At 42.0% G+C, this 15127-nt stretch overlaps 1 protein-coding gene across 8 annotated transcripts in view; it reads right to left on the reverse strand.

Annotated features, from left to right (window-relative positions):
* Positions 1–15127, reverse strand: part of LOC118359337 (centrosome-associated protein CEP250-like) — a 216902-nt gene that overhangs the window by 150448 nt on the left and 51327 nt on the right. For all 8 annotated transcript variants that reach the window (XM_052481654.1, XM_052481617.1, XM_052481645.1 and 5 more), the window contains exon 5: positions 4909–5020. In XM_052481654.1, coding sequence (XP_052337614.1) covers positions 4909–5020 — 112 coding nt within the window. The remainder of the gene's footprint in view (positions 1–4908; positions 5021–15127) is intronic.

Here is a 15127-nt window from a genome sequence, read left to right on the forward strand (position 1 = left end):
TAGTAACTGAAAGGTTGCTGGCTCTAATCCCTGAGCTGACAAGGTAAAAATCTGTCGTTCTGCCCCTGAACAAGGCAGTTAACCCACTATTCCCCAGTAGGCCGTCATTGTAAATAGGAATTTGTTCTTAACTGACTTGCCTAATTAAATAAAGGTTACATTTCACTGAACTAGCGCAGGTGACAAAAATGTTACATTTGTTTTAATGCCGCAGATACAGTATGTCTTACGCTCTGATATCTGATTGGTCAAATGAAAATGACTCGGTAACTAGGCCTCAAAATGTCTCAGTTATTATGAAGGAAACACAATGATGGCCTTCAGAGTAGACTTTGACGCATCAATCTGAACGGTTATTACGGTTCCTCGTTCACAGAGAGCAACGACAGCACATTATGAAGGTAGGCTTATGTATTAATTAGTAAGAGGGCATCATGAGAGAGAATGACAATTAAAAAGAGAGAAAGAAGGAAGGACGGAAAGGGGATATATTGCTGGTCCTCTGCTGCTGTAGCCAGTGAGCTGCTGGTCTGGGAGCCTTGCCTGCCTGTCTGTCTGCCTGCCTGCAGAGGATTGTGTGCAGGGCCGGGGCTTGATGAGGTAGTACAGCTGAATGATATACAGTGGCGGCCACGGGGCGAGAGCTCTCCATTAGTTACGGGGTCCCTGTTATGCTCCGGCTCCAGTACATTATTTTCAAATGCATCAGTCAGCGTAGTGCAGCACAGATAAATTCTAAGGCCTCAGATCTGTAATGCATACCCTCACCGCTGCTATATTACGCTGCAGGTTAGGAGGGCAGGGAGAGAGGGGGGGGGGGAGAAATGTCATTTATTTTTCACTGCGGCCAGTATTGCTCCCATTAGCTTCAAACGTGAGATAAGTTATGGCCTTTAACGAGCGCCTTTATCCGCCAGAGCACGCTGCACACAAGGCGGTGGCCAGAGGGAGCGGGCTGGAGAGGCGGAGGGGGGAAGGAGGGGAAGGGACTGGCAAGCGGCAGGGCCCAGATGACCCACCATGGTGCCCTCCTGTCCATGAGGTCACAACACAATACACCCACACCAGATGAATCATTTAACTATATGCACAAACGCACGTACACACAAACCTCTCAAGGTTGTCCACCTCCATATAAACATAACTAGCAATTTGACCAGCCAGCATATATCTGCATATCAAAATAGGATGCTGTCAGAGAAAATGAATGGTAGTCTGTAGTGAGAGACTAATAATAACCTAAAAGGTCTATACAGCTTCGGTAAAGCCCTGTTAAAAGAAGACCCAGTGAATAGGAGTTCACCCGGAGGAAGCGACCCAGCGTATCTCCCATTCACATTGCTCGTTGAAGTAGTGCACGAGGACTTGGCCCATGTCAACCACTCTGAGATATTTACCTCGGCCACTCAAATGTTAAGGCTGGCTGTAGTGTAGTCCTGCTGACCTTTTAAACAGCTCTGGGATGACTTCTTGTGTTGTATAGAGCAGTGGGCTGTGTGGTGGAGGGGTCGGCCTGGTGGGCTGGAGTGGGCCGGCGGTTCAGGAACCTGACAGATGGAATCAGAGCGCTGAGAGCTCCCACGTACTGCAGCTCTCTGCTCGTCTCTCCAGTAGACATAAGCAGTTACACAGAGAAATGTACAAATGTGTGTGTGCATTAATGAATGTACTGTTATTGATAGTTCTCTGAGCTTCTCCAAAAGGGCAGTTTCTCACTAGTTCTAACCACAGCCGAGCATATTACATGGTATGTGTGATGTACGGTTGAAGAATCCCACAACACAGAATGTCCCTTACCTCATTCTGGTACAATAACCACTTAGATACTGATGACATAGTGCTCAGATCCAGAGTCATTTAAAAAGTTCAATTAGTTGAGCTAATCCCATTTGTCTCTGAACGGAGGGGGTTGTAGTAAAAAGACAGATCTATAAAGATTCCTCTGAATTCAGCCTTTTCTCTTTTCCATTAAAAGGAGCAGTCTGGAGTTGAAGCAGCCAATCCCTCAGCATACATCTTAGTGTAAATGATTGACAAGTCGTGACTAATTTGCCTTGCACTTTTAAGCCCTCCTCTTAGTTTGGGTGGGAGCGTTTGTAAGTATGTACAATCAATAGCCTCTCTAAAGCCTTGCCATCGTCTGCCGCCTTCCGTCTAAACTCTGAGCCCAGTCAATCTATCACACGCCAATTAAGACTTTTATCCAAATTACCAGGACCCTTTTGCAAAATCTATAACAAACACCATCATGGTCTAATCACTAGAAGTTATGCAATAAGACCATGGTGCTTGCCTACGGAGCTGTGAAGGCTGTGAGGGGAACGGCACCTCAGTACCTCCAGGCTCTGATCAGGCCCTACACCCAAACAAGGGCACTGCGTTCATCCACCTCTGGCCTGCTCGCCTCCCTACCACTGAGGAAGTACAGTTCCCGCTCAGCCCAGTCAAAACTGTTCGCTGCTCTGGCCCCCCAATGGTGGAACAAACTCCCTCACGACGCCAGGACAGCGGAGTCAATCACCACCTTCCGGAGACACCTGAAACCCCACCTCTTTAAGGAATACCTAGGATAGGATAAAGTAATCCTTCTCACCCCCCCTTAAAAGATTTAGATGCACTATTGTAAAGTGGCTGTTCCACTGGATGTCATAAGGTGAATGCACCAATTTGTAAGTCGCTCTGGATAAGAGCGTCTGCTAAATGACTTAAATGTAATATGAGGATCATTTATATGAATACTTCTCAGCCTTGTCTATTCGAATAAAACAGGCTCACGTATCATCTAACTGAAGTCTATTCGATACGTTGTACAATGGAAATAATGCAAGGTTGGCTTGTAACCTTCTCAGAACATTATATTGACAATATGTTCAGAGACTGTACTCAACATAATACAGTGCCTTCAGAAAGTATTCATACCCCTTGACTTATTCCACATGTTGTTGTGTTACAGCCTGAATTGAGATGGTTTTTTTTTCATCCATCTACAGACAATACCTCATAATGACAAAGTGAAAACAAGTTTTTAGAAATGTTTCCAAATGTATTGAAAATTAAATACAGAAATATCTAATTTACATTAGAATTCACACCTCTGAGTCAATACTTTGTAGAAGCACCTTTGACAGCGATTACAGCTGTGAGTCTTTCTGGGTAAGTCTCTAAGAACTTTCCACATCTGGAATGTGCAACATCTGCCTATTATTCTTTTCAAAATGGTTATTGACCATTGGTAGACAACCATTTTCAGGTCTTGCTGTAGATTTTCAAGTAGATTTAAGATTTAAGTCAAAGCTGTAACTCGGCCACTCAGGAACATTAACGGTCTTCTTGGTGAGCCACTACATTGTAGATTTGACAATTTTAGGTTATTGTCCTGCTGGAAGGTGAATTAATAATATATGCCATTTAGCAGACGCTTTTATCCAAAGCGACTTACAGTCATGTGTGCATACATTCTACGTATGGGTGGTCCCGGGAATCGAACCCACTACCCTGGCGTTACAAGCGCCATGCTCTACCAACTGAGCTACAGAAGGACCCAGCGTCTGGTGGAAAGCAGACTGAACCAGGTTTTCCTCTAGGATTTTGCTGTGCTTAGCTCCATTCCATTTATTTTTTTATCCTGAAAAACTCCCCAGTCCTTAAATAATGATTACAAGCATACCCATAACATGATACAGCCACCATTATGCTTGAAAATATGTGGTACCATGTTGTATTGGTAATGTGTTGTATTGGACTTGCCCCCAAACATAATACTTTCTATATGTGGGGTACAGAGGTGAGGTAGTCATTCAAAAATCATGTTAAACTCTATTAGTGAACAGTCCATGCAACTTATTATGGGACTTGTTAAGCACATTTTTACTCCTGAACAACTTACTGACTCAAGACATTTCAGATTTTCACTTTTTATAAATGTTTTTATATTTCGAAATACATAATTCCACTTTGACATTATGGGGTATTATGTGTGTAGGCCAGTCCAAAAAAAATCCAAATGTAATCCATTTTAAATACAGGTGGTGACCAAGTTATGGCATAGGTCCTCTCATGACATGGCAATGGGGGGTGGGAGTTAGGACAGATGTGGAGGAGGGGTAAATTACAAGACCAGGTGAAGCAGACTAACCCTAACCACCATCCCATCCACTCCTTCCACACCACCCTCTGTCCCCCCCAGCTGCCCGAAAGGCTAAATGAGAGAACATGACCAATCTGGGCACAACCGTCATGTTGCCTAATCTCTCGCCACATCATGTGCCAGATCTGTTTACCACAAAAAAAAACACACCAGGCCTTTAATGCCAATGAATTATGAAGGAAGTACAAGACACTCTTAATTACCCGACCCCCCTGTTGTGAATAATTCAACTTTCTGCTTACACTACTTTAGTGGAGATTGCATGCAGTAGTTAACATAACAGAGTGCCGGGTTCCCCCAGGGGTGGTGTGTGTTTCAGGCCCACACTAATTAGAGATGCGTGTATGTGTGTTTGTGTGTGTGTGTGTGTGGGTATCCAACCACTCTACTCTGGTAGGTGGTGCATGCAAAATGCAGCCAGTGGACGTGTTCACCCCCTGGCACTTTTTGTCTCTGGTTCGTCAAGCGTGAGAGGTCTGGGATACGTACTGTGCTCCGAGAGGGGTCCAGTGCAGTCAAGTAGAAGACACACACACACACACACAAAATGAGAGATGGGGTACATCCATGTCAAATTTGGTGGAAAATATAATTGGCCTTTCTTCGGTCAATCTGACAGCATGAATAGTGGGTATTAACTCGGTCTCCATAATACACAACTAGTAGGAGTCAGTAGTCTACCGCTCCTTGCAGTAACGGCCAGTTCCTCTGATGTTGTTTCAAACAGTGAATGGAGCTGAGTGGAGGTGCAGGATACTTACTTTAACCTGGGCTTCCTGCTGAGATAGACAGGCCTCTTTGAGCTGCTGAAGTATAGCATCCTGGGTAGACAGGTGTGTCTGCGCATCCCTGTAATGGTCTTCCATTTCTCTTCTATATACAAATACAAGTAAAAAATGAGTTGATAACAAAGTAAATCTGTAAAAAGTTGTTTATGCAATCAGAATCAGGAGTGTAGCTACAATCAATTTCACCCTCAATTAGCATATAATATGCTAACAATAAACCTACACAGCGCAGAGAAAATCTGATTATCAAGAGGCATTTATTGTCATAATCTTTTGGGATCTTATAGTCCCTCACGGAGTGACATTCACTGGGCCACGTGGATCGTACTGGGGTACGGATGTAAAAATCCCACAAAATCTGCTGTTGGCACCCATTCAAATTAGACCTAGAGTTGCCTTCTTAAATCTGGTTCATTCTCTTAAATTACTGTTTTCTCATTAGCTGGGAATGTTGTTTGACATGTCTGAGACAACATACTTTGGTGATATCGTTATCAACCTACTGCATACCCTTTACAAATATGCATTTTCATCTCTAGCATTCACTGGTTGAAGTTGAAGTAACTTTTGAGTTTACTGGTGAATATGACAAGAATACAGTGCCTTCAGAAAGTATTCATACCCCTTGACTTATTCCACATTATGTCGTGTTACAGCCTGAATTCAAAATGGTTTCAATATATTTGTTTCTCACCCATCTACACACAATACCCCATAATGACAAAGTGAAAATATATTTTTAGAAATGTTTGCTAATTTATTGAAAATTGAATACAGAAAAATCAAATTTACATAAGTACTCACACCCGAGTCAATACTTTGTAAAAGCACCTTTGGAGACGATTATAGTTGTGAGTCTTTCTGGGTAAGTCTCTAAGAGCTTTGCACACCTTGGGCCTCATTTATCAATTAATTGTGGGCACAAGTTTGTACGTATAACATACGTTGGATCATTTCCACGTGAAGTGTGAGATTTATCAATATGAACGTTTACTTGAGAGTGTGCGTAAATGTACATGACTATGCGTATGCACAGTGCCAAATAATGGAATAAGTTAATTGCTTTTCAAGAGTAGCCTAGTGAATGAGAAAAATATACTGCTCGTTGTCAGGCTCAAAAAGCCTCAAAGTTCCCCAGTGGCCACCAATCTTTCAACCCTTGTATTGGTCAGCCAGTTGCGTGCTTTGGTGTGTGTGTTCCCAAACAAGGACCAGTTGCGCTCTGAGGTGGCTAAAGATGATGGGATTTGGAGGATGATAGAGGCAACAGGGGAAAGAGCCTCAGATATGAGATATGTTGGCACGACTGCAAAATTGCATCTCCATCCCAAAGCCCTTGCTTGGAAGTGTACTTCGCCAGACTGCCAAGAACCTTGTCCAGATCCAGGCCAAGGTGGCGAGACACGGTAGTGATGACACCATAGGCCTTGTTGATCTCTGCACTAGACAGGATGCTCTTGTCAGCATACTTGGGGTCCAACATGTACACTGTGGCGTGTATGGGCTTCAGGCAGAAGTCTTCACTCTTTTTGATCTATTTCAGAACTGCAGTTTCCTCTGATTGGAGCAACGGTGAAGTGGGCAGGGCAGTACAGATGTCTTCTCTTACATCTGCAAGCAGAGTCTGAACATCAGACAGGATGGCATTGTCTCCCTCAATCCGAGCAATGGCTACTGCTATAGGTTTCATGCTGCTTACCACTCTCTCCCAAAATACATCATCCAGGATAATCCTCTTGATGGGACTGTCCATATCGGCAGACTGTGATATGGGCATTTCTTGGAGAGACTCCTTCCCCTCCAGGAGACTGTCAAACATGACAACACCACCCCAACGGGTGTTACTGGGCAGCTTCAATGTGGTGCTCTTAATCTTCTCACTTTGCTTGGTGAGGTAGATTGCTGCTATAACTTGATGACCCTTCACATACCTAACCATTTCCTTGGCTCTCTTGTAGAGTGTATCCATTGTTTTCAGTGCCAAGATGTCCTTGAGGAGAAGATTCAATGCATGAGCAGCACAGCCAATGGGTGTAATGTGAGGGTAGGACTCCTCCACTTTAGACCAAGCAGCCTTTATGTTCGCAGCATTGTCTGTCACCAATGCAAATACCTTCTGTGGTCCAAGGTGATTGATGATTGCCTACAGCTCATCTGCAATGTAGAGACCGGTGTGTCTGTTGTCCCTTGTGTCTGTGCTCTTCTAGAATACTGGTTGAGGGGTGGAGATGATGTAGTTAATTATTCCTTGCCCATGAACATTCGACCACCAATCAGAGATGATTGCAATACAGTCTGCTTTCTTTATGATTTGCTTTACCTTCACTTGAACTATGATGAACTCTGCATCCAACAAATGAGTGGATAAAGCATGTCTGGTTGGAGGGGTGTATGCTGGGCGAAGAACATTCAGTAATCTCTTCCAATACACATTGCCTGTGAGCATCAGAGGTGAACCAGTTGCATACACAGCTTGAGCAAGACATTCATCAGCATTTCTCTGACTACATTCCTCCATTGCATCAAAAACACTTCTGATTCCAGGAGGACCATGAGCTGTTGCTATCGATAAGGTGTCTGATTCATTATTTTCACCTCTAATAGAAGTAGAAGGACTTGTCAGAGGTTGCTTGTTGTGAGCGCTGAGGGAACTTTATGCACTTTGCCAGATTATTCTGAATCTTTGTTGCATTCTTCACATATGATTTGGCATAGTATTTGCAAATGTACACAGCTTTTCCTTCTACATTAGAAGGAAATGTCTCCACACATCAGATAGTGCCCGTGGCATTGTCCTGTAAAGATGAGGAAAAAATGATTAAAAATTAAACAACAAATACAATTCCATTTAGATAAATAGTTAAGCAGTTAGATTAAACAACTCCTTTGTAAGATAAATGTTTTAAAATTAGACATGTATGGAAACAGGTGAATTAACACTCCTCAGTTAGCAGGCTCAAGCAAGCTAAAACCTACATGGTAGCAAAAGCTTACTAGCAGAAATTGTTAACAAGTTAAAAAAATAAACACTTTTCTTTAGGCTACTATTTACTAGTTTTTAAAAAATAATGTATTTCATATAAAATATATTCACCCCACCCAGTATTGTGATCAAAACTTACCAGAAAGCATGTAGTCCTTGGCTCAGACAGTGTAGTAGTGTGCAAGATCTTGAGAATCAGCTGTACATGTGATGGAAGAGTGCACTGCACTCCACATGTGATGGAAGAATGCACTGTGCATGTAGAGGGTTGCAATTCCATTGAATTGAGGATAGTTTAACCAAAATATGCCACAAGACCTAGAATTGCCTTATATGTATCCCACAAAAGAGGTTCACTGTTATAAGCTAACCTTTATGATGAATTTAAGCAAAATTCCCAAAATTCCAGGGCTTAACTTCCCATGAAAAACTTCCTGAAAATTTCCTGAAATTTACAGGAAAGTTTGAAACCCTTTCGATTGCTAATTTTTCTATTTCATTGTATTTCAATTGTGAATGCATGCAACACATCTTGACAGGCTATACTGCCCTACCAAGCGAAAAGGCAGAAACTGCTCATAGCGTGGAACTGAGAAAAATGGCTTTTATTTACCTTGGTTTCACAGTAACTTTATGCAGTTACTACTAACATGACCTCCATTTTCTCCAAAACACAATACAATAGAGGCAGGATACTTATCCACATGATTAAGAATGTATTTAATATAGCAAAAATTACATTAACTCATCTTCGACCAAATGAGCAGTTACTGCCTTTTTGCTTGGTAAGGGAGCATAGGCCTATCACATAATGACCACATCATTGCACTTGTTAAAATAATATTCCATATAAAGTACAGTAATTTGTTCAATTAAAGGCAAATGTGAAAGTGAAACAATTGTTGAAATACTATAAAAGACTGAGATAATGGGAAATGGAATGAGAGATGGCTGACCTTGATCTGTTGGAAGATTTGGCACACACAGCATTTCACAGAGAATGCGTTTTTAGAGACAGGTGGGACTTTTTTGCAGAAAGTACGGATTGGATTTTTTCCCAAAACCAATCAAATAGGATTTTTGGGAAGATTTAATACCTGCTTTAGAAATGCAAACACATGCCATTCCGGTGCACATCAAAGTGCTATCCACCCTCTGTTTTTTCAGTGGGAGCCAATCGGAATCTCAGGTCCCTCGATGAGCCAATGTTTTGGATGCAATCATCAGCAAAACAAACTGTACCAAACAATTTCCATACACCATCGCATGGATGGCTTATTGGTGAGTGTTGCCTACTCATTTGAAGTACAGTGCCTTGCGAAAGTATTCGGCCCCCTTGAACTTTGCGACCTTTTGCCACATTTCAGGCTTCAAACATAAAGATATAGAACTGTATTTTTTTGTGAAGAATCAACAACAGGTGGGACACAATCATGAAGTGGAACAACATTTTTGGGATATTTCAAACTTTTTTAACAAATCAAAAACTGAAAAATTGGGCGTGCAAAATTATTCAGCCCCCTTAAGTCAATACTTTGTAGCGCCACCTTTTGCTGCGATTACAGCTGTAAGTCGCTTGGGGTATGCCTCTATCAGTTTTGCACATCGAGAGACTGACATTTTTTCCCATTCCTCCTTGCAAAACAGCTCGAGCTCAGTGAGGTTGGATGGGGAGCATTTGTGAACAGCAGTTTTCAGTTTTTTCCACAGATTCTCGATTGGATTCAGGTCTGGACTTTGACTTGGCCATTCTAACACCTGGATATGTTTATTTTTGAACCATTCCATTGTAGATTTTGCTTTATGTTTTGGATCATTGTCTTGTTGGAAGACAAATCTCCGTCCCAGTCTCAGGTCTTTTGCAGACTCCATCAGGTTTTCTTCCAGAATGGTCCTGTATTTGGCTCCATCCATCTTCCCATCAATTTTAACCATCTTCCCTGTCCCTGCTGAAGAAAAGCAGGCCCAAACCATGATGCTGCCACCACCATGTTTGACAGTGGGGATGGTGTGTTCAGGGTGATGAGCTGTGTTGCTTTTACGCCAAACATAATTTTTTGCATTGTTGCCAAAAAGTTCAATTTTGGTTTCATCTGACCAGAGCACCTTCTTCCACATGTTTGGTGTGTCTCCCAGGTGGCTTGTGGCAAACTCTAAACAACACTTTTTATGGATATCTTTAAGAAATGGCTTTCTTCTTGCCACTCTTCCATAAAGGCCAGATTTGTGCAATATACGACTGATTGTTTTCCTATGGACAGTGTCTCCCACCTCAGCTGTAGAGCTCTGCAGTTCATCCAGAGTGATCATGGGCCTCATCTCTGATCAGTCTTCTCCTTGTATGAGCTGAAAGTTTAGAGGGACGGCCAAGTCTTGGTAGATTTGCAGTGGTCTGATACTCCTTCCATTTCAATATTATCGCTTGCACAGTGATCCTTGGGATTTTTAAAACTGGGAAATCTTTTTGTATCCAAATCCGGCGTTAAACTTCTTCACAACAGTATCTCGGACCTGCCTGGTGTGTTCCTTGTTCTTCATGATGCTCTCTGCGCTTTTAACGGACCTCTGAGACTATCACAATGCAGGTGCAGTGAGCCAACCTCTCGCTCAGTGTCAACCTCTGACACTAGCACCTCTATGTTTTTCATAGCTTTTTGGGGGTTGTATTTCATGGTACTTTGTATATTCCCCACAGGCTTTAAAGGGTTGATTTTGACCACATAAGGTTAAATAGGGGTGTTTTGAGATGCAAATAGCCACGGTCGTGCACAAGCATGGAGGCTGAGAACAACTGGTATTTATCAATGATTATCTCCTCGCAGTGTGTGTGTATGAAGCTCGTAAGTTGAATTTTTGAATAGTTTTTATGCATTATTGATAAATGAGGCCCCAGGATTATACAATATTTGCCCTTTTTTTATTTTTTATTCTTCAAGCTCTGTCAAGTTGATTGTTGATCTTTACTAGACAGTCCTTTTCAAGTTGATTTAAGTAAAAACTGTAACTAGGCCACTCAGGAACATTCAATGTCATCTTGGTAAGCAATTTCTGTGTAGATTTGGCCTTGTGTTTTAGGTTATTGCCCTACTGAAAGGTGAATTAGTCTCCCAGTGTCTGAACAAGGTTTTCATCTAGGATTTTGCCTGTGCTTAGCTCTATTTCATTTATTTTTATCCTAAAAAACTCCCTAGTCCTTAATGATTACAAGCATACCCATAAAATGATGCAGCCACAACCATGCTTGAAAATATGAGAGTAGTACTCAGTGCCCCAAACATAATGCTTTGTACTCAGGACAAAAAGTAAACTTCTTGGACACATTTTTTGCAGTATTACTTAAGTGTCTTGTTGCAAACAGGATGCATGCTTTGGAACATTTTTTATTCTGTACAGGCTTCCTTCTTTAAACTCCGGCCTTTAGGTTAGTATTGTGGAGTAACTACAATGTTGTTGATCCATCATCAGTTTTCTCATATCACAACCATTAAACTTTGTAACTGTTTAAAAATCAGGACTCATGATGAAATCCATGAGCAGTTTCCTTCCTCTCCGACAATTGAGTTAGGAAGGACGCCTGTATCTTTGTAGTGACTGGGTGTATTGATACACAATTCCAAAGTGTAATTAATAACTACACCATGCTCAAAGGGATATTAATATTTTGTCTTTCCTATTCACCTCTTATTGGCACACATACACAATCCATGTCTCAATTGTCTCAAGGCTTAAAATTCCTTCTTCAACCCGACTTTTCCCCTTCAACTACACTGACTGAAGTGGATTTAATAGGTGACATCAATAAGGGATCATAGCTTTCACTAGTGGTGTAACGGACCGTAGTTGATCCGTGATTCTTACGGATCACCCCCCCCAAGGTTCGGCACGCATGTGAACCGCAGATCAATTGCAAAGTTTAACCATAATACCTGAAATACCGTTACTTTATAAAGTAATAATTCCTTAAATCTCGATGCAGAGTTGCAGTGAAAAGATAAAGACAAGACAGATGTGTCTTGTTTTACTCTGAAGCCTGAAGGTTGATGTAATGATTTTTAAAAAGCAGTTGTGTGTACTGTTCACGTGAACGGGGCCTGTTGAATCCCAACGAATCAATCCTTGATGGTCGCGTAGCAAAAAGCAAAGAAGAAAAAAGAGCAGTGAGGAGCTGAAGAACTGGAAAAGCATCCCGCTTCATTTAAGACTCATGTATTGCAGCATTTTGGCTTCCCTGTCAAATATGATGACGGAAGAAGGGTGGTGGACAACACCGTTACAGTGTGTAGGTATTATGCCACAAGAAAGCCGTATGATCGTGGAAATACATTGAGCATGGCCACACATTTAAAGCATCATCACCCTGGTGAAAATATAAAAATTGTCAACGAATTATCCTAGGCATCCTCTGTTGCCCTCGCCAGACGGGTGGACCTCCAGGGTAATGGAAAGCTACGTGACTGTGACTGCTCACTACACCACAGATGGGAGATGTGTAGTCCGGTGCTACAGACACGCCCCCTCTATGAGAGTTGCACAGGCACACATCTGGTGCAGGTACTGCTAGGAGCAGTAGCAGAGTGGAAGCTAGAGAGGCCCAATAGCAATAACCCAATCACCACATATAATGCCAAGAACCAAGTAAATGCAGTGATAGAAGCTGGACTGGGGCCACAGATAGCTTTCTTTGCACGTGTGATCAATTTAGCATCCCAAAGGGGAATCTCAGTGAACCAGATGAATCGCCTCCTTGGGAGGATCAGGAAGGTGGTTTCCTTTTTCCACCGAAGCACAACAGCCGCTCATGTGCTTAAGACCAAGCAAGAAATGTTACAGCTACCGACCCACAAGCTCATACACAATGTCACAACAAGATGGAACTCCACATGATATGTTGGGAGTGCTATCTTGAGCAGCAGACAGCTGTATACTCTGCACTGACAGACAAGACCCTGAAAAAAAATAAAGACATTGTCACCTTGTCTGATGATGACGTGAAAGTGGCAGAGGAGGTCCTCCAGGTGTTCAAACCACTCAAAACGGTTACAACCCTATTGAGCACTGAAACTGCACCGTCTGTGTCCATGATCCTACCTCTGAAAACAAGGATTCGACAATCCAAGGCCCCAAGTGAGGAAGACAGGACCATCACTAGAGATGTCAAGGCTGCCATTAGAGAGGACCTGAACCCCAGGTACCCCCCCTGATGTACAGGACTACCTTCATAGATGTACTGCACTGGATCCAAGGGTCAAGTCCCTGTCTGTTCAAGTCCCTGTCTCACCTAGACCCTGCCCTACGCCGGAGAACATACAGTGATCTCACCACTGAGACTGTGGCCACTGAAGAGGTCAAATAAAAAATAAGAGTGAATTGCTTAATCTTAGTCTATGCCAGTGCTATTAGAATCATCCATTTATTTGGAATAATAATGGATTTTATTAAATGTTATTGCCACAATTATAGTTCTATGAAATATGAAAATATATAATTAGTTAGTTTAATAGATCAAGTCATTGGCCAACTTTTCGGGGAGACCTTTGCGAAAAAGGACACAGGGAAGACGTTTGTCAACACCAACAAAGAGGAGGTGGCATCCTACAAGGCAGCAAGCGGCGTTCCAGTGGATGGTGATCCACTGGCATGGTGGAAAAACAATGGAAAAACATCTTGCCATGATGGCAAGATGCTACCTGGCTGTGCTTGGCACTTGATTTCCTAGCGAGAGGGTGTTCTCCACGGCAGGGGACATAGTGACTGTAAAGAGGTCTCCCCTCTCCCCAGACAATGTAGACATCCTCATCTTTTAGAAAAGTAATGTGAAGTTATAAGCTCAGGTCTGCTGTTTTTTATTTTTTCACTTTTTTGATGATGTGGACACGGACATTTTTTACATTCACTATTGTTCAAAGGAAGAAGGTATCATGCCTCCTATTGCACTTTAATTGATCAATTGAGTATTGAATATTTTATTTTAAGATTTTTTTTTTTATGTGAAAAGTTCCTTGCTTTAAGTGTTCTTTAAGTAATAAATGGAAAGCAAAGTTATATTTGACTCTGAAAAAATGATCCGATCCGTGACTAATGATCCGAGCCGAGAATTATGTGATCTGTTGCACCACTAGCTTTCACCTAGTCAATCTGTCATGGAATGAGCCGGTGTTCCTAATGTTTTGTACACTCAGTGTATATGTCACGTTCTGACCTTAGTTCTTTTGTTATGTCTTTATTTTAGTATGGTCGGGGCGTGAGTTGGGTGGGTTGTCTATGTTAGTTTTTCTATGATTTGCTATTTCTGTGTTTGGCCTGGTATGGTTCTCAATCAGGGGCAGCTGTCAATCGTTGTCCCTGATTGAGAACCATATTTATGGAGCCTGTTTTCTATTGTGTATCGTGGGTGATTGTTTTCTGTTGTGTGTCTGCACCATCCAGAACTATTTTCGGTCATTTCTCTTTGGTATTTTTGTTTTTTCTGTGTTCATTTGAATAAATATGGACACATACAACGCTGCACCTTGGTCCTCCTCTTCTCCTTCATACGATGACCGTTACAGTATATCATTCACAACATTTGGATGGGAGATGTAATCCAGTTATAGTAAAATAAACAATATAACTATGTGTGTCGTATTTGCTTGAAATCAGGCTCGCCTGCACTGCTTTCATTGGGGAAAGATTGCTTCCCTCCCATGCTCCTCCCCTGCCCACTTGGGTGAATTTAGTTGAAAACGTAACTTTGCAGAGGGAACCTATTCTAAAAATGGTTTAGAAATAGAAACTTTTTGTTCAAATCAGTGTTCTACCTAAATTCAGGCCCTGACAACTGATGAGATTCAGATAGACGTTGAAAAAGATATTGGATAGTTTTAGAGGAAAACTGACCTTGAGATTATAAAAAATATCAATCATGATAACATTGGGTGATGTAGGCCAATAGAAAGCTCAATTGAAATACAGTTTTCCCTTGCCTGTAACCCTGAAGTTTCAAGTGTCTTTAAACCTTGAAAAACCAGATGGAACTTTGCTAGCTACCTGGCTAAAAGGAAGTGTCAAGAGGACTGTAGAGTGAAACCAGAGATGCATTGTACAGCCATCACTCTCTAACCTCATCCTTTCACAGCAGCAGGCCCTACGAGCTGAATGAGGTCGGGTGGGATATTCACTCTGGGCTTTTGTTCACCATGTTAACCGGAGACCTGCAGGAGTCCTTTACCC

The sequence above is a fragment of the Oncorhynchus keta genome, chromosome 2 (genome assembly GCF_023373465.1).
Source record: "Oncorhynchus keta strain PuntledgeMale-10-30-2019 chromosome 2, Oket_V2, whole genome shotgun sequence".
NCBI lineage: Eukaryota > Metazoa > Chordata > Actinopteri > Salmoniformes > Salmonidae > Oncorhynchus > Oncorhynchus keta.